Source organism: Myotis nattereri, assembly GCF_964212035.1.
Source record: "Myotis nattereri genome assembly, chromosome: 17".
In the NCBI taxonomy this organism is placed as follows: Eukaryota; Metazoa; Chordata; class Mammalia; order Chiroptera; family Vespertilionidae; genus Myotis; species Myotis nattereri.
Window position 1 is genome coordinate 36,607,936 of NC_138092.1, and position 24,041 is coordinate 36,631,976.

Genomic DNA, 24,041 nt, shown 5'->3' on the forward strand with positions numbered 1-24,041 from the left:
ATTGTAAGTAAGTAGATGAAAAACAAAATAGGAATTAGTAGGGGTTTTGATCCACCATCTTGGGCAGAAACTGTCCACTATCTGAGGTCATTGGATTGTTCTAAAGAATCCTGTTTGAGGTCCCCTATTATAATAGGCTTCTTGTTTTGTTGATTCTGGATTGCTTCTTTAGTTGTGAAATGTGAATCCAAGGGTTTACTCCAGAGAGTCTTACTTCTGTATTAGTAGTTTATAGTATTTGATAAAATCCCTTCCATGAAGTTTAAGAGCATTTTTTTTTCAGATGTATTGTCCAATGGACAAAATATGATAGTTGAATATTATGAAGAGGCTATAAGAAGATATTTTGAATGTGACCTTAACCTCTTGGTGATAGGACTGAGTACGGTACATGTCTCATGTAGTATTTTACAAGGTGTGATACAGAGAGTAGAGCTCAGTATCAGGTAAAATCCTGGAGCACATTGGCCCTCCAGTTACCAGTTCATAGGGAAGTAAACAATGTGTCCTCAGGGAGTGGACCATACTGACATAAGGATGAGTGGGACTACCTTTGCCCATGGAAGCTCAAGGGTTTCTGAAAGTTCTGTTAAATTCATTTGAAAATGTAATTGATTCCACCTTTCCGTGGTTTCTGAGTAAGGGGTTCTTTTATGTTTCTTGGGAAGTGTGTACCTTGGGTACTTGATATAAAAGTTTGTATTCCCAATATTGAAAACAAAAAGGCAGCTTTTTAGCAACTATAAAGACTAGTTTTTTGCCAAAGAGATGTTTCAACCCATCCTGAAAATAAACATATAACTACTAGTAAAACATTAAAATCTTGTGGAGTGTGAAAGCTGCATAAAATTCATGCAGTATTCAAAGAGCCCTTGAAGATTTTGTTCCTGGCCATATCCCATCTTATAGTTTTTCTAGAATTGTGCTGTTGACAAAAGAAAACATGACTAAAAAATGACCTCTACTGTCTTTGAAAGTTTACCCAGTCATGTTGATTTCACACAGTAAGCAATTTATCTGTATCATGATGAGTAGTTTCATGGAGAAATTTAGCTACTATCCATTTGAAACCAAGTAATTTCACCCAACAGCTGTCTTCACCAGAGATTATCTGAGTAAAGTTAGAACTATATTTTTTCTTTATTTTTTCTAGAATTAGGGGCTGGATGTTGATATTCATAATAGTTTCTTTGAATTCCTTTAAGTATTTATCCTCAAAGAGTTTAGATAGCATGATAACTATGTTTAAGGTTACTTGTTTGGCAAAATGATCTGCTAGAGTATTTCCTTGAGCTTCATCATTATTTATTTTTTCATGAGCCCTAGCTTTTATAATAGCTGCATCTTTATGAAATAAGAGTATATCTAAACATGTCTTAAACAGCTTGTTCACTTTTTTTGTTGTTGTTAATATTCACCCCAGCATATTTTTCCATTGATTTTTAAGAGAGTGGAAGGGAAGGGGAGAGACAGAGAGAGAGAAACATCGATGTGAGAGAGAGACATTGATTGGCTACCTGCCGCATGTACCCTGACCAGGGCCAGGGATCGAGCCTGCAACCGAGGTATGTGTCCTTGACCAGAATTAAACCTAGGACCCTTCAGTTCATGGGTTGATGCTCTATCCACTGAGCCAAACTGGCTAGGACACTTATTCACTTTTGATAGGATTTTCAGCAGAGTTGAGAACACCTTTGTTTCCAAAGCATCCCAAGTCATATTTTTTTAAAAAGAAAAAATATATATATATAAATATATATTCATTCTGTGGTCTTTGGCTGGTGGACAAGCTTAAGTAAGTGCAATAACACAAAGGATTGTATTCTAAAGGCAAGCTTAAGTTGATGGTAGCATATTCCATTCCAGTTTCAAGTTTCGATATATCAACGAATAATATTAGGTCAAATTTTGATGTATGATCTATCAACGAATAATATTAGGTCAAGTTTTCAGTTATTAAAAAACCTAGGTGAGGCAGGCACATTTTCTAACTGAGGTAAGAAAATTGTGAGGTTCCTTGTTCTGGTAGGATCAGGGTGTTGCAGTGGTGAAGGGTGATGTGAGGGAATGTTAGCACATTCTCATGAGAGGTTAATTAGCTGGAGAAAAGTGCTGTATGTTCTCAGGCAATAGAATGTCTGCATTACATGAGTAACCTTGAGATCAAGAGGGGAGCTTATAACTGGTTAAGCAGAAGTTTGAAGTGGCAGCTATTTCCCTAAAACAGGGAAATAAGCCTTTGCAACCAGGTCAAGGTGATGCGTTTTTAATGACTCCCATGAAGCTGAGTTAAAACCCAAAGTATTTGTCCATATTGTTCATGTAGATGGAAGGATTTTCAGTTCAGGAAGCCTATGGAAGGATCCTAGTGACAAGCCTCCTTCAGATTACAGAAGGTTGGTTCATGACTTGGACTAAGAGTCATTATAATCTCAGGAAAATTTGTTTGCATTATCCAGTTAAGCCTAGAATGCTGAGTTGTTTTGTAAGAGCTCTGCAATGTTTGGGTTCTCCATAGCCTTATCAAAAAAGACTGCCTTCCTTACACAGGCTATAAACTCAGTAATGGATTATGTTTGGCAAAATTATAATTTATCTTTTGAAACTTTATGTACGTTTTTTGCTAAGTTTGAGAGCAAGTAAATGGAATACCTTTTATAAGATTCCTTTTTTTCTGAATAAAACAGAAGAGCATGTACTATATATCAGGACCAAGCTACAAGGGAATCTTAGACCTTTTAAGTCTTGATTGAGAATTTGGGAAAAATAGGAAGGGACTTCAGAGAACAGTATTCTCCTCCCCAGGTGAAGACAAGAAGAAAAGGTTTAGAATGGAAAAAAAGAAAGTTTCAGATATGTTCTGGTTGGAGATTGTTGGATGAGGAAGCAGAAGGCAGGCTAATTAGAAGCAAAGAATCTTTTGTAATCAGTTGGGAACATAGTTGTCATTTTCTGGTTTGTTCTGAGTGGCAAGTAAAGACAAAAGAAAGGGAAGCTGGTAGCCATTGCCCTAGTCCTGACTATTTTGGTCCAATTGCTGCAGAGGTTGTGGTTTGGCTTCCTATAAATCTTCTCATATAATTTGTCTCTAACAACATCTAGAAATGATTAAATAATAATTGATGCATGAGGTAAGATTTTTGCAAAGTGGAAATGTAATGTTTTAACTTATAAACTACTTGCAGACACCTGAAAACATGGACTTCTCTCCTTAATACTATTAAAATTTAATTTTTCTCTCTGAAATTGTTTGTGTTGTTCCAGAGGATCTTGATGATTTAAGAATGGAGGGAGTGACTACTCTGGCACCTTCTGGGAGCAAATTTAATCAAGGTCGTGCTACTCACCCTGCTGAACTTCAGGCCAAGGTCACACTGAACATCTGTTCAAGGTGTGCCAGGTAAAACATATTATAGATGTAGTATATATCAATGTGATTTTGATTTTTAAAATCTAAGGTTTTGATGTAAAGCCTGTACTTTGTGTAAAGAAAATTTTTTCCTCCCAGTCATCTTCCGTGCTAACTGGCAAGGGAGTTTGCTGTGCCGTTGATCCTTGTGCCCAGTGCCACTCAGACCAACAATGAATCAAAGAGTTTAGATTGTCCTCACTTCACAGTTTGGGACTATTTTAAGTCTCAGTTTCTGAATCTCATTTGCTGTCTGCCCTTCTGTTCCCTTTCAAAGGAAGATTCCAGGGGAAAAACTCAAAGCTACTTCTAAAGCACCTGCATTATGCACAAGTTTGCCCAGGTACAGTCTAAAATCTAATATTATTGGCCTCTTAACCTGCTCCTTATCCTTTTCACCTCCTGGAAAGAATTTAATCTGCTTGAGGCTTTTCAGTTTTGGCAGCTGGAAGCAATCTTTGCATATACTGGATGAGGCCAAAGAAGTAGCTTAAGTTACTGCCAAATCAGCTCCCAGTGCTGGTCCAGCAGAAACTCACCAAATAGCTAGAATTCATTCTTCTGTAGGCACTAAATCTCATTTGCAAAGAGGCTTTTAAGCCTGTTTAAATGATAAAACAAGCCTTCTAACCCTTATGTAAATGGTGCAGATTAGCAAGAACAATGCACTGGCTGGCCAGTTTTATCTCCTTGCCTTTATGTCTAGCTATTCTATTGTACAGTTTGAGAGGGGATTAGCTGCTTGAAAAATAAGGAAGGGGAAAGTGTAGGAAAATCAAATCAGATTTTTGTAGCTTTTCCTCGTTTACTCCTTTGGAATTTTTGTTTTTAATTGTGCCATTGCACAGTAAATACAACAATGGAAACAATGCTTCAGACAAGTGATATTTGGTGAATTGAGTTTTTGATTATGGCTGTGAAGAAAACTGGTAATAGTTATGTTACCATTGTAATTTTGCTAGTTAATAATAATAGGAAAGGAGCAAATGAAAGGCCAGACATTATACTAATAAACATGGCCATCTGGGCAGCTTCACCAGGAAGTTGTAATTACACACTCCCCAGGAAACCACTGGTCCATTCCCTGCAGATTCCTGGGGAAAGAGACTAGACAAAAGGGAAAATGGGCATATTCACAGTGACTTGGGATGACATAGGGAAGGTACTTGCCTGTCAGTCTAATTGGAGGACAAAGATCATTGTCTAGAGGGGTGGATCCCAATGCAAGCCCACAAAAATTTGGGAATACATAATCTCCAGACAAAGGATTTCTCTCTTTTGTTCTGTTTCCTTGCACTCATCCATGTTCCCTCCCTAGCCATGTGGCTCTAGAAGCTGCATGGCCCATGGCCATGTGGATCCTACACACAATGAACTGCAGCTGGGAACATAAGCTAACCTAGCCAGATGCCGGACTGGACTGTGCAAATATGGAACAGAAACTCTGAGCTCTGGCTTTAATTCTAGTTCTGCTGAAGATGAAATGGGACTTTTTCCTTGGCAGGATGGAGGGAGAGGGGACCTTGAAAACTCAGGGATTTAATTCCACAGAAATAACACTTGCCAGGATACCTCATCCTCCTGTGAGGGCCTCTGGAAATTCTTATTCCAGCAACACCCCAAGAAGTCCACTTCCACTGGCAATGGTGGGGAAATAGAGGACCCCCCACCAACAGCAGTTAGGCATCCTGAGTATACAAGCCCATCTATGGAAGAGTAGTTTGGCATTTTAAATAAAACCTTTATGTGTACATTTGTACATTTTGTGCACATTTATACATTTACAACTTGACTTGAGAGGGGTTGCTGCAAGGTCTTTCATGTCCTTTGGAGAAGACTGGGAGATGAGATGTTAGTTTTTCAAATGGGAAAACCTATGGGAATAATATGTCTTTATTGAATTTAGAAAGGACCAAATACATACACAGCCCTAAATTATTTACCATTCATCTTCCAAGTGAGAGGGTTATACTGTAAATTACAATCTGCTTTTAAGGTGGTCCTTTACTGAACTTATTGGAAAAATATTCAGTTGAGTAACTGGTTACATTTATTGCCTTCTCACTACGAACCAGATGCTATTCTAAGCACATTAAACATAAAAACTTATTTAATTCTCAAGTAATGTTGAGAGTTAGTTACTATTATTATTTTTATTTGTAGAGAGAAGAAAACTGAGGCATGAATTGATTAAATAACTTGTCTAAGAGAACACAGCCAGTAGGTAGCAATAGTTTCAAACCAAAGCAGTATACCTTGACAGTCTCTTTGCTTAGTTGTTTTGCTGTATTGCTAAGCATCAGGCTAATCTCTGAAGTTGGAGATGAAGGCCAAAATAGCTAGAAAGAAAGATAGGGAGAGATTTAGGTGTTTGAAATGGGAGTTCATGATTGTTTTTGATGGAGCATAAAGCATTGCTGTGCTTTCAAAAGCAAAATAGAGATATATTGATTCAGGGAAATGTGGTAACCAGTATAGAAGAAGACAGTAGGCTTTTAATTTTAGAGTAGCTGCTGTAGCCAGAGTTCAGAATGGAAGAAAAGCTAATATCAATTTTCAAGAACTATGAAGGACTTGAGATTTTACCCTATTTGCATCTTAACATGCTAGTCTGCCAATGTTTTATAGATGCTGGCAGAAGACATGATTCTCCTGAACCAGAGACCAGGGGCTTAGTAAGCTCAACAGTAACAAATATCAGCATATTAGCATTTTCACTGATTTATGCCCTGAGGCATAAATCTCATCGATGGACACAAATGGGGCAGTAGGTTGCAGTATATGAGAGGAACCCTGAGTTTAGGAAACATGAATATTTTATAATGGGAAGTTAGCATCGCTCTAGAGAGAGACTCCATATCTCTCTTCCAAGGCTATCTATATATATAAAAGCCTAATATGCTAAGTGTCCAACTGTTCGACCAGTCGCTATGATGCGCACTGGCCACCAGGGGGAAGATGCTCCAACCGGTAGATTAGCTTGCTGCTGGGGTCTAGCCAATCGGGAGTGGGCAAGACAGGCCTGACATGCCCTGGAGCCCTCCCATGCTCCCTTCCCGGCCCCAGTCGTGCACCAGTGGCGTCCCTTGGCCTGGCCTATGCCCTCTCACAGTCTGGGACCCCTTGGGAATGTCAGAGAACTAGTTTCGGCCCGATCCCCTCAGGCCAGGCCGAGGGACCCCACTGGTGCACGAATCAGTGCACCAGGCCTCTAGTTTGTTATATAAACATTCCTGAACAGATTGTCTGAAACAAAGGCTGTCAGTGTCTCCACTCATAAGATATGTAGAAACACGAGAGATTTGCAGAGAACTGTCCCTTGATATTAGTTACACTACTTGGGTAATGCATTCATGTGGTTATCAGAATTTTCCATAATTAATTCACAAGCATCAATTTATGTTGCTGACTCACCTCTCCTAATGTAAGGCTTTTTCAGTCTGTGAGAATAATACTTTGTAAGCCAGGGCTAAGCAATTATCTGAAGAAGAAGTCATAAACTGAAGGACTATGGGTATTGTACAGGTTTTTGTGTTCACGTAACAGAAAAAGAAAATACCACTGGATTAATTACTAATTTTACATAAAAATTGGGATTTTTGTCTTCTCTTTAAAAATCCATAAAGGTGATAACACTGGGTCTACATTCTCAAATGATTATACATGAGCAGCTTTCCCCTCTAGAGCCATAGACCCAGTAATTCTGCCCTAGTTCATCTCAGATTGTCTGTCCATCTTCGCTCATTTACATTTACCTGTGTGGAGTCTCTGGACCCTTGTTTGTAACCTCTGATTTGTAGAAACATTGGAAGTGCAAAGATAAGCGGTGAATTAAGACTGGAGGAATGCAGACGGAGGAGCCTGGCCAGGCCCCTGGGAGCAGGATCTGCAGCCCAGAAGAGGCAGGTTGTACTGCCTCAGGTACTGGGTTATGGGCAGGGATTTATAGTAGCCAGACTGTAATCTTAGAATGACAAGGCAATCTCTCAGAACTCAGAGTGAGTTGGTCAGAAATCCAGCTCTGCAAACTAGAATGACATGGAGAAAAGGATCTCTTCGCTTAGAGAACTGTGCTCATGGCCATTGCTCTGGCACCAGCCTGGAAGAAACCTGTGAGAGAGAGATCATGCAGCCTTCATACCGGAAGCCGGACATTGGATCTGGGACTTGGGATCAGGATTTAATTCCAAATCTTGCCTGATTGGAGACAGTGTGGGGCAAATGGATGAGAAAATTTAGGATAATTAATGTTACCTTGTTCTTAGCAAGACCTACCAAGGCTTTACAACAAAGACAACCTTTTTTTTTTTTTCCTGAGGAATGACAAAGAGATCAAAGTACCTTGATCTAAAGTACCTTGCGTGTCATCTTGGGAAAATTATGCAAATATTCAGAAAATCTAGTCCCTCTTTTGTGAAATGGAGTCCAGGTAATCCTGGAGATAATTTCTGAGGAGGACGAAGAGCACTGGCAGGATAATGTATGCAAAGGCATCTAGCAAAGCATTCACAGTGCAAGGCGCTCAGGAACAGGGGTCTCCTCTTCCTCTTCCTCACTGAGACAATTAACATGTAAATACTTAAGCAGTTTAAAATGCTTTGAGCCCTGTTTTTTGCCCATCATTTCAGTACTCAGGTATTGAGAAAGAAGGAGCCTCATTTTCCTGACATTCGGAAACTCTCCTGCCTTAGGCTTCTGCCTGGGGAGAAACTATGGTCCACCCTCCAGCATTTCCTGTGTTTAATAAAACAGTATAAGCTGGAAACATTTTTGTTTGTTTGCTTGTTGTTTCGTAGAGTGTTAAGGTCAAGAGATCATTTTTCCCATAGAACTGGAGAGGTAAAATGTAATAAGTGAGTTAAATGGATGTGTTGTGATCTTGAAATAATGCTATAGCCCCAAGATGCTATCAACAACCTCAATATAGAGTCAGTGAGACTCAAATGGTGTTCAGAGTTTCTGCAAAGAACCCATCCAGTATCAAGTGAGTGGAAAGAGGTTCAGTCTACTCTTTAGATGGTGACTTTCCTCAGTCCCTCTTTCAAACACTGCAACACTCGTGAGCTACTTGCGGGGTCATAGTAGCTCTAAGTGAGTGTGCATATGATATGTCCAGACATTTTTGCTCTGTCAAACTGAGGGCATACAGCTAAAGGCCATGCAGCCCTTCTCATTCAGAACCTGCTTGGAAGACATGATCTGAAATGAGACTGATACACTCTACCGGGAATAATTGAGGGATGAAAGATACATATGAACTTCCACTCTACAAGACATCAGGACAAAAGACATTAAGCCACATTAAATTGCTCTGTATGGCTTTATGTGCAGCAAAGTGACTAAAATATCAACAATATCAAAAACGTTTACTGATTAGCATGGTGAGAAGAAATAAGATGATCACAGACTTTTTAATAAATATTTTGCACATGGTTAATAAATACAGATGGAAGAAAGCTTGTGTCTGTAAGCTGGAAAATGATCCAGGTTATTGTTACTCCCACAACTGTTGGTGACTTTAGTCTGATGTGGGCATTGCTGCAATTTGTGTGATTTAAGCAAAGAGATGACATCCTCTGGCAAGTGGAAAAATGCATGGCTGATAGATATGTAACCACCATTTGCATTAAGATTTTAACCCAGAATATTTCATTTCCCCCCTCAGATTATAAGGGAAAGAAGTCATTATAAAACTAAAATTTTAAAGAAAGAATTTTCTGTGTAGGATATAGCAGTGTCCTTATAATTAATTAGCCATCTTATTCATTACAAGGTAGATTTTTTAATATATTCATTGAGTGTCTTGTCTCGACTTTCAGAAGATTCCATGAATACAGCTACAGATCTTTGAATAGTGTGGGCAAAACAAGTTGCATTTGTTGCCTAGGAGTCATATCAACCAAAAAGTAAAGTATCGGTAGGGCAATAATTCAAAATATCAGGAATCGTCAGCAAAACTTTTATGGTTTTAAAAAACAGTGGTTTGCAAAATTGTGAGTTTCAAATGGAACTTCTCTATTAAATCTCCCAAATTTTTGTTTTAAGATAAAAGTTAAAAATAACAAGCAGACAAATGCTGATACCAAGGCACCAAATTACTATTTCAGTGAAGTTTATAAGCCACTTTTCTGGAAAGACCACCCATTAATTCTGTCTACTCACTGCCATTCTGAGGAGTTAAATCTTGTTTTTGTGGACTCCTGCCAGGGCACTCCGGGTGGTAAGAAGATATTTGTTTTTGATGGTGCAAGTGTTTGCATTCATTCATGCTTAACATCAGTAGTGCACAAAAAAAGGAGCTGAAAGCCATTTGAAAAGAAATTGGATTACAGAGAACATGCGGTGATACTGCCTCAGAAACTGCAGCATGAGAACACTGAAAGCTATTTGTTTCCAAAGAGCCTGCTGATTTTTAACTAACTTGCCTCATGTCATTGTACCAAAAATTGTTCATCATTTCTTCTAAACATCGCGACATTAAAATACTGAGTTTAGTTTTGTGTTTACTATATAAATTTAAAGCAGATCACCATTGGTGATGGCAAGCTGCAGAAAAGATGTGTCAAACCTTGTAATTGTGAATTAATTTCAAACCGTCTATTTTAGGATTTACCAGTTGATTTGAGGAACCTTGTGTAATTAATCATACATTATATTCTTATTCTTTCCTATGTATTTTTTCTTTTTTCTCAATTATTTCTATGAGGTTCCTATTTGAAGGAAAGGTGAGCAAATGGACATGAAGGAAAATGGATAAGGATAAAAATGGATTAGCCCTTGTATTTAAGTTAAAAGTTTTCCACAAAATGGACATCATAGTCCTAGAGGATTAAAAGTTCCCATTTGAGTCATGAATACAATGCAGCAGACCTACTGCCATGTTTTAAGTGTCAAAAATATTTAATTTGAGCCAAATGCATTTATGGAACACACATTCTGTGTCAAGTTCTGGATAAGCTCTGAAAACAAAAATTAATTAATACCCCTGTCCCCAAGAACTTACACTCAACCTGGAAAAAGACATGTAAACAAGTAAGTTCAACCCCAAATGTCAGATAGTGATAGTGCTATGGGAAAAACAAAGCGTGGAGGGATGGCTAGGTTATTGATGGTTATTTCATGGAGGCTATTGCAGTGGGAGAAGTCCATACTCTTGGAAATATTGGTGTATGGCTTTATTGTTAATTCAAGATTCACATGAAGGAAGAAATGAGAGCAACCAACATGAGTCCGAAGCTGGGGAACCACTTCATTTTAGTTCTTAACACAGTAATTTCATAGTTTTTCTTTTATTTATAAATCAATGCAAGATCCTCCCCATCCCCACTTCTTTCAGTAATTGCTTTGTGATTCATAAGGGAGGGAGGTCCTTGAATGTCCATGGGTTGCTTCTGAAGGATGAGCAAAAAAGGGATACCCACCTTGAGATTGAATTTACTCCTGGTGAAGGTGCTGTGAAGACTGTTGGAATGACAACAGAGGATTTAGAATACTACGTCAATAGTTAGTAAAGCAGCAGCATTACATTGTGGCCAATTTACTGAATAAGGTTAGGACATAATGTACTTTATTTAATAAATATATCTATACATCATTAATTCATATTGATATTTGCAAGCCAATTATAACAGTAAAGCCTGTCAGAATATTCAGCTTCTATTTCTGACAAATCCATGGAATTAATGGTTAAGTCCACAGGAGCAAGTGAAATTCATCACTGATACTACTGGTTCAATAGCATGATAGATTCAAACATTTTCCACAATGTACCTATAGTTGTTCCAAGCATACCATTCATAGAGGCTAATTCTTCAGTCACTTCAAACCTGGCATTGGCCCCCTGAATAAACAACTGTATAGTAACAGTGACATGGATAACTCATCAAGATCTCGAAAAAAAAAAAAGATGAAATTATTTGACATTTAGCACCTATTGGTGTTGCTCGCAATGTCCTCAACATTTTGAGAAATTGTTCTTGAAGGCTATTAGGCTAAGTCTTTAACAAATTAATTTTTTTCTGTACACTTCAGAGAGATGGCTATGAGATGTTTAAGTCATTAGAGTCCTTTCCATCTTCCCCTCCTCCTCAACAAATTCTACACACTTCAAACATCAGATGTTGAGAGTGGGAAGAAATAGGTCCAAAAGGTGTTTTGCCTTTGTGTCCTTATCTTGGATGCTATTTTCAAAAAAGGAGTTTCTTTATAGAGGGCGCCCAACATGTATTTCTCTAAATGGCTCTCACAGTTGTCCAGTTGCCCTCACCAATAGCCACAGTCTTTGTAGGTTGGTAGAAACCATCAGTCAGATCAGTGGCATGTGGAATACAGAGAAGCCCCCTTTAGTAGCTAACATTGGTATAGTTCTGTTGTTTCTCACTGGGGTCTATAGCATCTGAGCAGCAGTGTCTGGGATTCCCTGGAAGTGAAGGAAACAAGGAAGAAAACAGAACTTGTCCATATCCTGTAGGCTACCTCTGCCATTTTCAGGGTTTGTATTGCTCAAATTTAACCCAGTTATGTGATGCTTGATGAAAAAGGAAGGAAGGAAGGAGGGAAGGAAGGAAGGAAGGAAGGAAGGAAGGAAGGAAGGAAGGAAGGAAGGAAGGAAGGAAGGAAGGGAGGGAGGGAGACAGACCATGACCCAGTATCTTGAAATATGGTTTATGTCATTTCATGATGATCTTCAGGCAGGAAGAACTGAGGTGAGGTACTCACTCAGCCTCTGGTGTGAAGATCTTGAAAAAAATAACAAGACATATGTCTAAATTTCCTAATCTTAGAACAGCAGTAGGGATGGTGAGAAACTGTCAGATTTAGAATTCTTTTGAAGAGCGAGATGACAGGATTTGCCAATAGACTTAAGAGTTGTGTATGAGAAAAAGAGATGAGTCACAGATGATTTCAAGGTATTTATAAGAATAGCTGGAGTATGGTGTAACCATATGGTGAGACAGAAGTCTGAGAACTCAGGAGGTTTTGCACATGTTAGATTTGTAAAGCCTATTGGACATGTGTGGTCAGATCTCTCCCTCAGCACCAAACTCCCAGCCAGCAGGTGGCTTGGTTGGATTTCTTATTGATGGCTGTTTCTGCTTATCTCTTTTTCTCACTCTCTGCTTCCTTGAGTCATTCTTTGGCCTACAGACTTAAGGTGGTTTTGCACATTTCCAGCCTTTGTTCACCAGTCGGACATCTCATTCAGCCTCAACTCACACAGTTAGCCTGGTTTCAAGAATAGGGTATTTTGCATCCCTTTCCAGCCAAGAACTGAATCTGCTGGCAGATTTGATCTTGAACTTCTTACCTTCCAGAACTGTGAGAGATAAATGTGTTGCTTAAGCCACCCAGTCTATGGTATTTTGATACAGCAGCCTGAGGTAAGACATTGGCCTTTACAATCATGTCTTTCACTAAATCTTATATACAAATTACCAGAATGAATCGGATGGTGCCCACCAGTTAGCATTCAGTATTATGTCTAAACTTGAGGAGCAGAATTCTTATTCTACACCATTTTTATATCAGTGTCTCAACATTGAGTATCCGTGGTGCATTAGTTTGGAACTAGAGGATTACGGCCACTTTGTAAAAAAAGAGAGAGAGAGACGAGAGAGAGAGAGAGAGAGAGAGAGAGAGAGAGAGAGAGAGAGAGAGAGAGAGAGAGAGAGAGAGAAGTAATTAAGATTTTAGTAGCCTTATGAGCACCTTATCCTGAGCAGTACTTAGAGTTTTAAGTTTAGTTCTCTAGGGTATTTAGACTTTTTTGTTGAGCAGAAGGAAAAGCTTTGCACTACTATTTGTAAATAATCAGCCATTCATTTGTAACAGGATTAACCGTTTGCCTCTTTCTTCCTCGCTGAGCTTAAATGCACCAAGATCTATCCTCAGAGAAAGCACCGAGGAACCACAGCGTGGCAGGTCCTGCTGGGTCCAAGAGGGGATGTGCTGGTGCCAGAGGAGCTGCTAACTTAGGAGATGATTTCAGTTCGACGCACCATGCCCGTTAGCCATGAAAGTATTCTGTGATGGTGTGCTATTCACATTTATATCATGCAAAGTTAGAATTGAAAACTTTCTGATCTAAATCTTAGAATATATCCTATATTTTATAATGGAGAGAATACTTAAGAGTTAGATTTATAGAAACATCATCTAGCCCTAGCCAGTGTGGCTCAGTTGGTTGAACATCCTCCCTTGTACTGAGAGTTCCCTGCTTCAATTACTGGTCAGGGCACATGGTGGGGTTACTGGTTGGATCCCCAGTAGGAGGCTTGCAGTAGGGAGCCAATCCAAGCTTCTTTCTCATCAGTGCTTCTCTCTCATCAGTGCTTCTCTCTCATCGATGTTTCTTTCTCTTCTTCCTTCTCCCTCCCTTTCTCTTCCTAAAATCAATAAAAAACATTTACAAAACCATCCTCCAATTAAATAATACTCAAGGAACAGGCTGTGTTATAAAAGTTAATGCTCTACTGCCATAGATTCAGTAGGAAAATGTGGGTTCAATTTAGTGATGCCATAACGTTAGGAGAAAAATCTACTGCCAAGATGAAATGCACATTGGTGTAATAAATAGTCTACTCCCTCAAGTGAGTTAATATAGAGATATTTATGGCATGTCTTCATAAATCAATTTTGATTTAAAATACAGATAGAAATAAGGAAGATAACTTCGAATTGTACCTATACAAGGTGATGTGCAGCAGTGTGTGTGCTTAGAAAGCTACCTATTGTGGGGGAGAGGGAGGATGGTCCTTTAGATCCAATCATCCCATTTTATTACTTCCCTTAAAAGGAATTCATAAGATACTTATTTGATTCTCTAGCTTTCACAGAAGGCAGATGAGTGTGCAACACCCCTCCTCCCCCCACGGCGACCTCACTTCCGGCGGCAGCCTTCCTTAACTGTTGCATAAAGGCAGCTGGGTGATGTGTTATAGCCAAGACCTCCTTCCTGTTTTGCCAAAAACACTGAATCCTGCTTAAGTGTCCTTAATGTGCGGGTACTTCCTGCCTTCTCTTAGATCATTTGGATCACTCTTCCCTTGCTCCTGACCAGCAATCACTGGCCTTCTGGCTCTTCTAATAGGTCAAGTGCATTCCTGTCTTGCTCATCTTTGGCACTTGCCATTTCCCCCGACGTGTGTGGGCCTTACGCAGACCTCTGCAGGGCCTACTCCTTCATTTCAAATGTCATCTCATCAGACAGCAGTTTCCTGATCCCAGCTCCATCTGTCTCCCTCCTTACCCAGCTTTTCCTCAAAGTTTCATCATATGTTATTTATTTTACTATATGCTCCCTCTTTCTCTGCCTGATACAATGTCGGATGCATGAGGTCAGGGATCTTGTCTTGTTCACTGCTGTAATTCCAGCACCAATAACAGTGCTTGTAGCACGTATGATTATTGAATGGTTAAATAAATGAATGGCAAATGCATAAGGCACATTATCTAAAAATTTGGAATAAGAGCTAATTTTTATTGAGTGTGTTCCATGTCAGGTATTTTTCTAAGCCCTTTATATATATTAATTCATTAAATGCTGGCAATATCACAGAGGCTGAGTAATTTATCCAGTGTTACACAGCTCATAAGCAGCAGTGCAGGGAATTTAAGCAGGTCTTGCTCCAGGGTAGACACCCTTTTCTTTTCTCCTGCCAACAATAACAGTGGGGGGACAGTGGATGTGAGAGGAGGGAAAGGTATGGATGTTTGGCATGTGGTTACCATACTTAGTTAAATTTTCCATAATAAGTCAGCCCTTTACTTCGTTATCAGAATGATGAACAATCAGTGGGAATGACTTTGCCAATGTTGCTTTTGCCTATCTTGGTCCTAGCCCCCTTGGGTGTATAATCTAAATGGATATTGCTATTTATTTATTTTTTTATTGTTGATAGTATTACAGATATTTCTCATCACTCCCCCTCCTCTGAGCTCCTACCCACCCCCTGGATATTGCCATTTAAAGTAGAATAAAGGTCTATTCAGAATTATCAAAAAGTCAGAAATGCTTCCAGCCAAGTAACTTCATTGTAATTGCTTAATATAAGTCATCGCATCAACAAACTTAAAAAGAAAAATCACATGATCATAATGATGAATGCAGAAATGCATTTGACAAAATTCAGCAGCCTTGCATGATAAAAACTCTCAATAAACTTGAGAAAGAATATCTACAAAAACCTAATAGCTAATAATCATACTTAATTGTGAAAAACATGAGCTTTCCCAATAAGACAGGTACAAGGCAAGGATATTCTTTACCATCAGTCCTTTTCAACATTGTACTTTAAAAGTTCTAGCTAATACAATAAGACAGAAAATAAAATGTATTTAGATTGGGAATGAGAAAATGGAATTGTCTTTGTAGATGACATGATCATCTATGTAGAATATATGAGATAATTGACAAAAACTTCTAGATCTAATAAACAATTATAGCAAGGTTGCAGGATACAGATTACTATGCAAATGTCAATTGCTTTCCTAAATACCAGCAATGAACAAATAGAATTGGAAATAAAAAACACAATATTATTTACATTAGCACCCCCAAAAATGAAATACTTAGGTATAAATCTAACAAAACATATACAATATCTATATGGAGAAAACTTCAAAATTCTGATGAATGAAATTCAAGAACAAAATAAATGGAGAGGCATTTCATGGTGATGAATAGGAAGACTCAATATTATAAAACTAGAGGGGTCTCTCGGCCTGGCCAGAGCCCTCTCGTAATCTGGGGTTCCTCGGGAGATGTCAGACTGTTGGTTTCGGCCCAATCCCCACAGGCCAGGCTGAGGGATCCCACTGGTGCACAAATCCGTGCACTGGGCCCCTAGTATGCATATACGATCTTTGGTTAATCTCTTTCCGCCCTCCCCCCTTCTCCCTTCCCTCTGAGATTCATCAGTCTGTCCCATGTTTCCATGCCTGTGCATTGAGCATCTGCCCCCTGTTGGTCAGTGTGCATTGTAGCTACCAGTCGAATGGTTGAACTGTCAAACAGTTGCTTAGGCTTTTATATATATAGATGTCAGTTTCTCCCAAGTGGATCTGTAGATTCAATGCCCTCCTTGTCAAGGAACATGGTACTAACTCAGGAAAAAAAATAAGACCTCATCTAGGCTGCAGTCTCATAGGTTGGATGTGACAAATACATCAGTGACTGTGATTCAAAACTGGCTTAATATTCAGTGTTTTGGATCCATCCTAATTCCTTTTTATTGTGAATGAAAAGCATTTTACACCAATATTTCAGTTAGTTTTTATAAAACGTGAATAGGTGTTTATATTTAAGCCATTTTTGTACTCACTAAAGAATGAATAGGTGACTGAAAAGAAACTGTTTAGAGTAAATGTTTCTGCCTAGAATGAAGGAACCTGAATTCTCTATCACAACTGATCAGCACACTTCAAAAGAGACTTTGTAAAGATAAGAAATTGAATCCCTTTCTGACAGCTTTAACTCTGCAAAATAAAACCGGGAGAGAAAATGAAATGCCCTTCTGAAATGTTTAGCATCTCAATATATAGCTACAATCATTAGTCCTAAAGGTGCATTTTGGAAAAAAAAAAAATTGAATCTCCATTAAAAATTTTCTTTGGGTCTAAATAAATTGTCCAACACAGGAGAAACGTAAAATTTTCCTCAGTTCAGTGGTTCAAGAAAATAGGAGGATTTAAGGAGTTTATGTTGGAAGGGAATATACAGAGTGGTGCATATTTAAAGGGCAATCCATGGAAGAAAAAATATACTTATTTTTGTTGCTCCAAAAAGCAGTACTGGCACTGACCTAAAGGACACACTGCTTTACCTCAACCTAAGAAAGAACAGCGAGACAACTGGAGGAGTAGAAAGAAAATGGAAAGGTTCAATCCCAGCAGTGGGAGTGCCCCATTCCTTGAAATGTCCGAGCAGATGTTAAGTAGCTGGCTGGTAGAGGGTCTGTGGGGAGTAAGAGATTGGGCAAGGCGACCTGTGAGGCAGAGAATTAAATGGATAAGCCATCCAGTCTGTGGTGTTTTGTTACAGCAATCTGAATGGCTAAGACAGTGTTCTCTCCGTCTTCCTGGGCCTTGAATAAAGCTCTGAGCTGAATTTGAATTCATACATCTCTCACTGGCTCAGCCAGTTTTTGCAGCCCAGCCCGCTGAGCTCCTTCGTGTGTCAAGGAGGTCTTCTAGAGTTCCCAGAAGGCGATGCATGCAGCTTTTCTTCCAGGTCGACTATCATCTCAGGGCACTGTCACTTTGGGATCCCTGATTCTGGGATGGGTTTCTGGTTTCCCAAAGAATGGAGAAAGATGCTCTTCATTGTTGAGGACAAGTCACATAAGTTCACTAGCTCCCACCTGTGTTCAAGCATGCCTTCCAGATACAGGGTTGGAGCTGAGTCCTTTGGCACCGTGCGTGGCGATGAAACCTCTGTAGGGAGAGGAAGGTGCTGACCCCTCTGGTGAGCAGCTGTCCCTTTTGCCTTATCTTCACAGTTTCCTGACTAGGTTAGGTCATCTGATTATATCAGGTGATTTGGCACTAAAACTTCTTACTGCGCTTTAAAAAATGCTGACAAATCACTTAGAGACTGGACTCCAAGTCCTCTCTCTTCTATCCTCTGTGTCTAACAAAACATAATGCACATACTATGTGCTCAATAATGTTTTGAGTAGCTAAATCTATAATTGCACCAACACTTTCCAAAGGTGAATTGCTGTGTCGAGGGTCACAACTAACATCACCTCTAAAATCATGAGTGGTAGTGAGTTGAGGGGGAGACGTGCCATCCATTGAAATTTTGTGGACTAATCCGGAGTCTCTCCAACTAAGTTTTATTTACTGAACCCACACATCTTTTTTAAAGAATTGCAATATTCTGTATTTTCATTTTAAAGATGAGTTAAAAACTGTAAGCATACTCTGGATCATAGGGTTGACCATCTGATCACTGAGAACTATCACTCAGTTCCAGTGCCCATAGGTGTTTAAGATTGTGCTGGTGCCACTTAGCTTAGTTTCAAGTCATCGAGAAGGGAAACAGCTGTACCTAATTACTTCAGTGTCATGTTAGCAACAGTCTCCTTTCACTGTAGGATCTCAATTTCTCAGTAGTTAAATGGAGAACCGTAATAGAGGGACATTTGAGGACATACATAATAGCCTAGGCATGCTGGGTCCAGAAGAGCTCATACTGTAATTGTCAGCACTACATTTACACTAACAACTTAGTTTTAGCCAAACCCACATTCATAATTGCATTAAATTATTGCTGAAAATTTAATTTTTATTGTTTTATAATTAAATATTTTTTATAATTGAGTAAAATTTGTCTAATTTATTTAATAGTTAGACTAGTGCATTCAAGACACAGATTCACTGTGCTAGAGGCAGCCTAAGTAATAAATGAACAGCTGTTGAGTTAAATCAATTTGCACCCAAGTATTAATTTGAAAATTTAAAAAAATTAAGTTACAGAGCACAGTGATATTCACAGTATTTTCTGGAGAAAGGAATTTTATAGTAGCTTCACAAAATTCTTTTTGAATCTTGTTTGTTTTTTTCCAAATTAAAAAGGAATCATATTTCTATTGGGTTTTTAGGTTGAAAAATATTTTATGCAGCTGTACTTGGAAAGATACTCCTAGAGATCCCACATGTGATAGACTTATTGGAGCCAAGTGCCAGCAAGGCAGACTGAATGCCAAGCTTGGCTATGGAGATTTAACACTGATTTTGGGCCCAAGGAAGAGTTGTTGTACAGTCATATTGAACAGAAAGTAATGAAATGATTTACAGAAAATGTTGAGAATTCTGCACTCAGACCCCAGGCCTACAGGTACACTTAGTTGACTGTTGTCAAATAAGTTTACATAAGTCATATGGAATGTTGTTTGGGGAACTCAGATTTTGCTTAAAATGATATTTAGAAGATTTAGACAAAATTATGGCTTGGAATTGGTTTGTATCAGTCTTGTTCACTCTTTAAGTTTTAGAAATGGAACCATAGTCAGGTTCCATCAGATGGTAAAAAGCTTAAAATTGATTCCTGTGAGGAGGAACAAAGACCTCATCAATACTGGGCATGGAGTATTGATCGGTGTCTCTACCAGATGCCTATTTCTCAGGTGCCTGGAGATAGGGTGAGTGAAGAGGCTATAACTCTGTTTTGCTGTGTCCCTCTTGATACCAAACAGAAAGAGAGACAAACAAGCCAAGAACTGTGATACAGACAAGTTTGAAATATGGGTAGAATCCAAATGACAGATATGTCAATCTAGAAAGAGTTTTCTGTTTCAGAAAGAAAAATATATCCCAATAGCTTTTAAATATTTATTATAATAAAAAATCAGAATATAATTGTATACTGTCTTTCCAATAATAAGTGATAGTTAGACAACATTAAAAAAAGATGTTGCATTTGTTAGTGTTTTTATACTTGGCTTGGGGAAAAATTTTCACATTCAAATTATGAAAATAATCATAAGAGTTAGAAGTGAGCAAACCCACTCGTACTAGCCAGCATCCACCAGGCTGTGTCCGCACTCTGTGTAATGCCCAGAGGGCAGGGGAGACCAGCAGCTGCACTGAGCTTACCTTCAGAACTGTTGTAAAGATTGGCTTATGTTTTTAAATTGACTTTTAAAATGAAAAACTTATCAAAACAATAAGCATTGTATATAAGGGTCAATTTGCTTATTTCTCTTTCTGTTTCTTTCATCTCCTTTATTTCGTTTGCTTCACTTCCCTTTTCTTTCACCATCTGAATGAAGTCCCATGTGAACAACCAAACTTCGTTTTTTTTCAAGTGTTCAGTGAGCTCGTGAAAATAAAGAGTGTGATGGGCTTTCTTTCGACACTCAGTGAGTGACACTCTTGGCCCGGGATATGTCTGCTTCGTGGCAAAATAAAACACAAGATCCATCACCAGTCCAAAAAAGAAAGAACGTTGGAGGGGGCCTAAGTACCTTCTGTAGAAGATAGCCTCACAGCACAGAAAGAAAATTTTTAATGGGCATAGAATATTAGGATTTAGGAGCAGGTTTGAGTAGACACTGGGTTTGCAAAATTTGAGCTGTAGGAAGTACTTATAAACTCTGTAAGAGTATATTGCTCTGAATAAGAGACAAGCCATTTAGATAGGTAGCTATTCTCTTAAAGTCATGACTTGTCATTACTAAGTTTAGACTAGAACATGTTTAATTCTGACTGATTGCCTACATTTAGTCTCACATTGTGTGATTTCTAAGAATGATTAAAAAATTAGTATGAGCCCTAGCTGGTTTGGCTCAGTGGCTAGAATGTTGGCCTGCGGACTGAAAAGTCCCGGGTTTGATTCCAGTCAAGGGCACATGCCTGGGTTGTGGGCTTGATCCCCAGGAGGGGGCATGCAGGAGGCAGCCTATCAATGATTCTCTCTCATCATTGATTTTTCTATCTCTCCCTCTCCCTTCCTCTCTGAAATCAATAAAAATATATTTTCAAAATTTAGCATGATATTTTAACCTTCAGTGTTCTACAACCAACAGTAATCAGAAACCTGATAGTAAACATGTGAATCAAGTTAATTTTTTTAAAAGGCTTATCTAATATTGTGTAACTTTCTAGAAGAAATTTAGAAAAAAAGAAACATTTAAAATTTTTAAAAATTTTGTATTATAAAAGGAAAGCAGTCAGTATTGAATTTAGTAAAACAAATGATAAGAATTTAGACTTATTCTTGTTTATGTCAGGTTTGTTATATTAATTTATTCTATTAATATACAGTAGATAATATGAGAATATAATTACTCACATAAATTATACAATTTTCAAATATTCTAGTTTATTAAATCTCAAATATCAGAAATATGTACCAGTTGTTTTATCTTTATAACACTTTGAAACTAAGGGACCGTATAAGCATCATAGTAAATACTTTTCTGGAAGAGCAGGATCTACTAGTCTAAATATATAAAGGGCTAAGCGACTGGCCAACCAGCCAACTGGCTGGTAGGTATGATGTGAACTGACCACCAGGGAGCAGATGCTCAACACAGAGCTGCCAAGCGACAGCAACTTTGCAGAGTGCCTTCTTGCGCTTCGGGACCCCTCGGGGATGTCGAACTGCTGACTTCGGCCGATCCCCACCTGCCAGAGGGACCCCTCTCATTCTGCTCACTCCGCAGATGCCCTTCAAGCCTCGGTGCTGCCCCAGGTGCAGCCGGCTGGGGAGGGACCATGGGAGGTTGGCTCCAGGGCGTTTCCTGCCCATCTTGCCCAGTTCTGCCCCTTCTAATTAATTTCCTTTCAATGTGCACGAATCCGTGCACTGGGCCTCTAGTATATATATAAAAGCCTAAGCAACCGAACGACCACAACAACTGGTCGACTGGTCACTATGACACGCAATGACCACCAGGAGGCAGACACTCAACGTAGGAACTGCTCCCTGGTGGTCAGTTCTCTCCCACAGTGGGAGCGTAGCTCAGCTGACCGACCCTTCCCTGGTGGCCCACCAGGCTGGTGGCAACCACTTACTCCCTCAGTAGTCCTGCAGGTCCAATCTCCAGAGAATGGGCCAGGCACTGATGGACCAGCGCCACCGGCACGATCCCTACAGCCCAACAGCGCCCCTGGCCTCCTGAAAGTTGGCCTTGGGCACTGGGGCCACCTCCCCTCCCTAGATGATCTGCAAGGAAGAAACAATAAAAAAGCGGCCACCAGGTGGTTCACAACAACCAGCACGAATGTCATCAGGATGGATCCAGATCCTGGGCCAGCAAGGGCATCCCACTGCCCGCCTGGAGGGCTGATCGCATCCTGGTCCCCCCACTCCCCCCAGGACCCCTCCCATGCACAAATTTGTGCACCAGGCCTCTAGTTTATGATAATGGAACTGGTGAAAGAATCCATGAACTAATACAATGAAAATTTAACCCATGAACCTACTGTTATTCCAAACTTTTCTCTTTCTCTGCTCTTTTTTTGATAACTAGAGCTCCTCTTCATTATAACTTTCTCAGAATATTATAAAGAGATTAAACTCACTAGCCTGTTAAATTCTCAAAGTAAAATCATCAGAAAAAGTGGTGGGAGGGGGTGATAAAGGATGTAACAATTCAGAGCAGAGTTGACATTTATTGAACAAATAAAACTAAAAAATCTTATATCTGCAAAGTGCTAAAACTTTGATGATGAGTTCAGTTAAAATTCCCAGTGAATGAATTCATCCAAATTGACCAATGCCCTCATCTATAATATTGAAACAAATATGTACCTTGAGGCATGGGTTTTGGGTATCGCTTTAAAAAGCACATTGACAACATTTCTTGCTGCATGGCATTTTGAAGTTAAGGTTGTTCAGAAGCACCAGCTGTGTGTACCAAATGCATTAGATAAAGGGTGTCCCAAAATTCACGCAAGATTTGAATTTTGTGTGCGCATTAACAACAACAACAACAAAAATAAAAGCCTAATTTTACTTAGTTTATTGAATCAGATTCTAATATCTGTTGTCCTTTGATTTCAATCCATTCAATTTGATAAGCATTACCAAGTACCAATTATGGCCCAGGAGCAGGGACAATGAAGACCAATGAAGACCACGGCTTTGCGTATGTGCCAGCAAAGCCGTGGAGGCCTTTTACCCGATGTGCTATTCCATACATAACCCTATACTCTATACTTTATGAATCAATAAAAAATTTACAATTTTTAATAATAAACCTATGTTTTCTATCAAAATTACTTCTTGCGTGAATTTTGGGACACGTTTTATTTAGAAACATTGTCTCTAACCCTCTCAAGTGACTGATTTAGCTTTACTTTGCAAATGAGAAATGAAGTTCAAGAGACCAGGTGAAGTGATGAAGGTAAAAAGGCTGGTAAGTAGGACAGGTAGAATTTGAACCCTGCTCCATTTGACTTGAAAACCCAATTCTTGCTACTGTACAGTGCTGCCTCCTAACTAGGAGCCAGAGTTTTTATCCTATTTTGGAATTAGACACATTTTTCAAATTTATTTTACTGCCTAATCCGTTTTGGGGATAAAAGACTAATAGGGTCAAGTCAGGAATGTTGTTTATAAGAAATAAATAACCTGTCAAGTTATAAAAGTTCAAATAAAGCAAACAATGTTTTACCTACATTATTGGGATAAAATAATTATTCTGTTTTAATAGGCTGTGAGTTTGGTAATTTATATACAACACTAGAAATTTGGGGATAATGTAGTAATAAATATCTCCAAACTGAGAAATTGAGTATTTATCCTTTTCCTACTTACATTTTAGGATAAAAATTAAGTTGTTACTGTGAATGAAAACACTACAAGCATTATGCAGTTTATAGGTATCTTGATTCTAGTTATTACTATGTTTCACTTAAGGGCAATAAAGCCATGTTTCTAATTCTTTGTGGACTTATTTAAAGTTCAAACTCTATTCAGGTTCCTCTCATGAACATTAGCTTGTCAAAAGAATATTTAGGTGCTGTGGTTGAATGTTTGTGTCTCCCCTGTCCCTGCACCCCCGCCCTCCCGCCAATTCACATGTTGCATCCTAACCCCCAAGGTGATGGTATTAGAAGGTGGGCCCTTTGAGAAGTGATAGGCCCTGAGGGTGGTGCCCTTACTTTCAGATTGAGTTAC

General features: G+C 39.0%; 1 protein-coding gene across 2 annotated transcripts in view; it reads left to right on the forward strand.

Moving 5' to 3' along the window:
• The window catches only part of LOC308533179 (uncharacterized protein C8orf34), a 466,353-nt gene that overhangs the window by 143,126 nt on the left and 299,186 nt on the right, over nucleotides 1–24,041 (forward strand). For both annotated transcript variants that reach the window (XR_013997045.1, XM_081111001.1), the window contains exon 8: nucleotides 3,265–3,400. Coding sequence is in view for 1 of the 2 variants with exons in the window: in XM_081111001.1 (XP_080967127.1) it covers nucleotides 3,265–3,400 (136 nt within the window). In the remaining variant the exon portion in view is untranslated. The remainder of the gene's footprint in view (nucleotides 1–3,264; nucleotides 3,401–24,041) is intronic.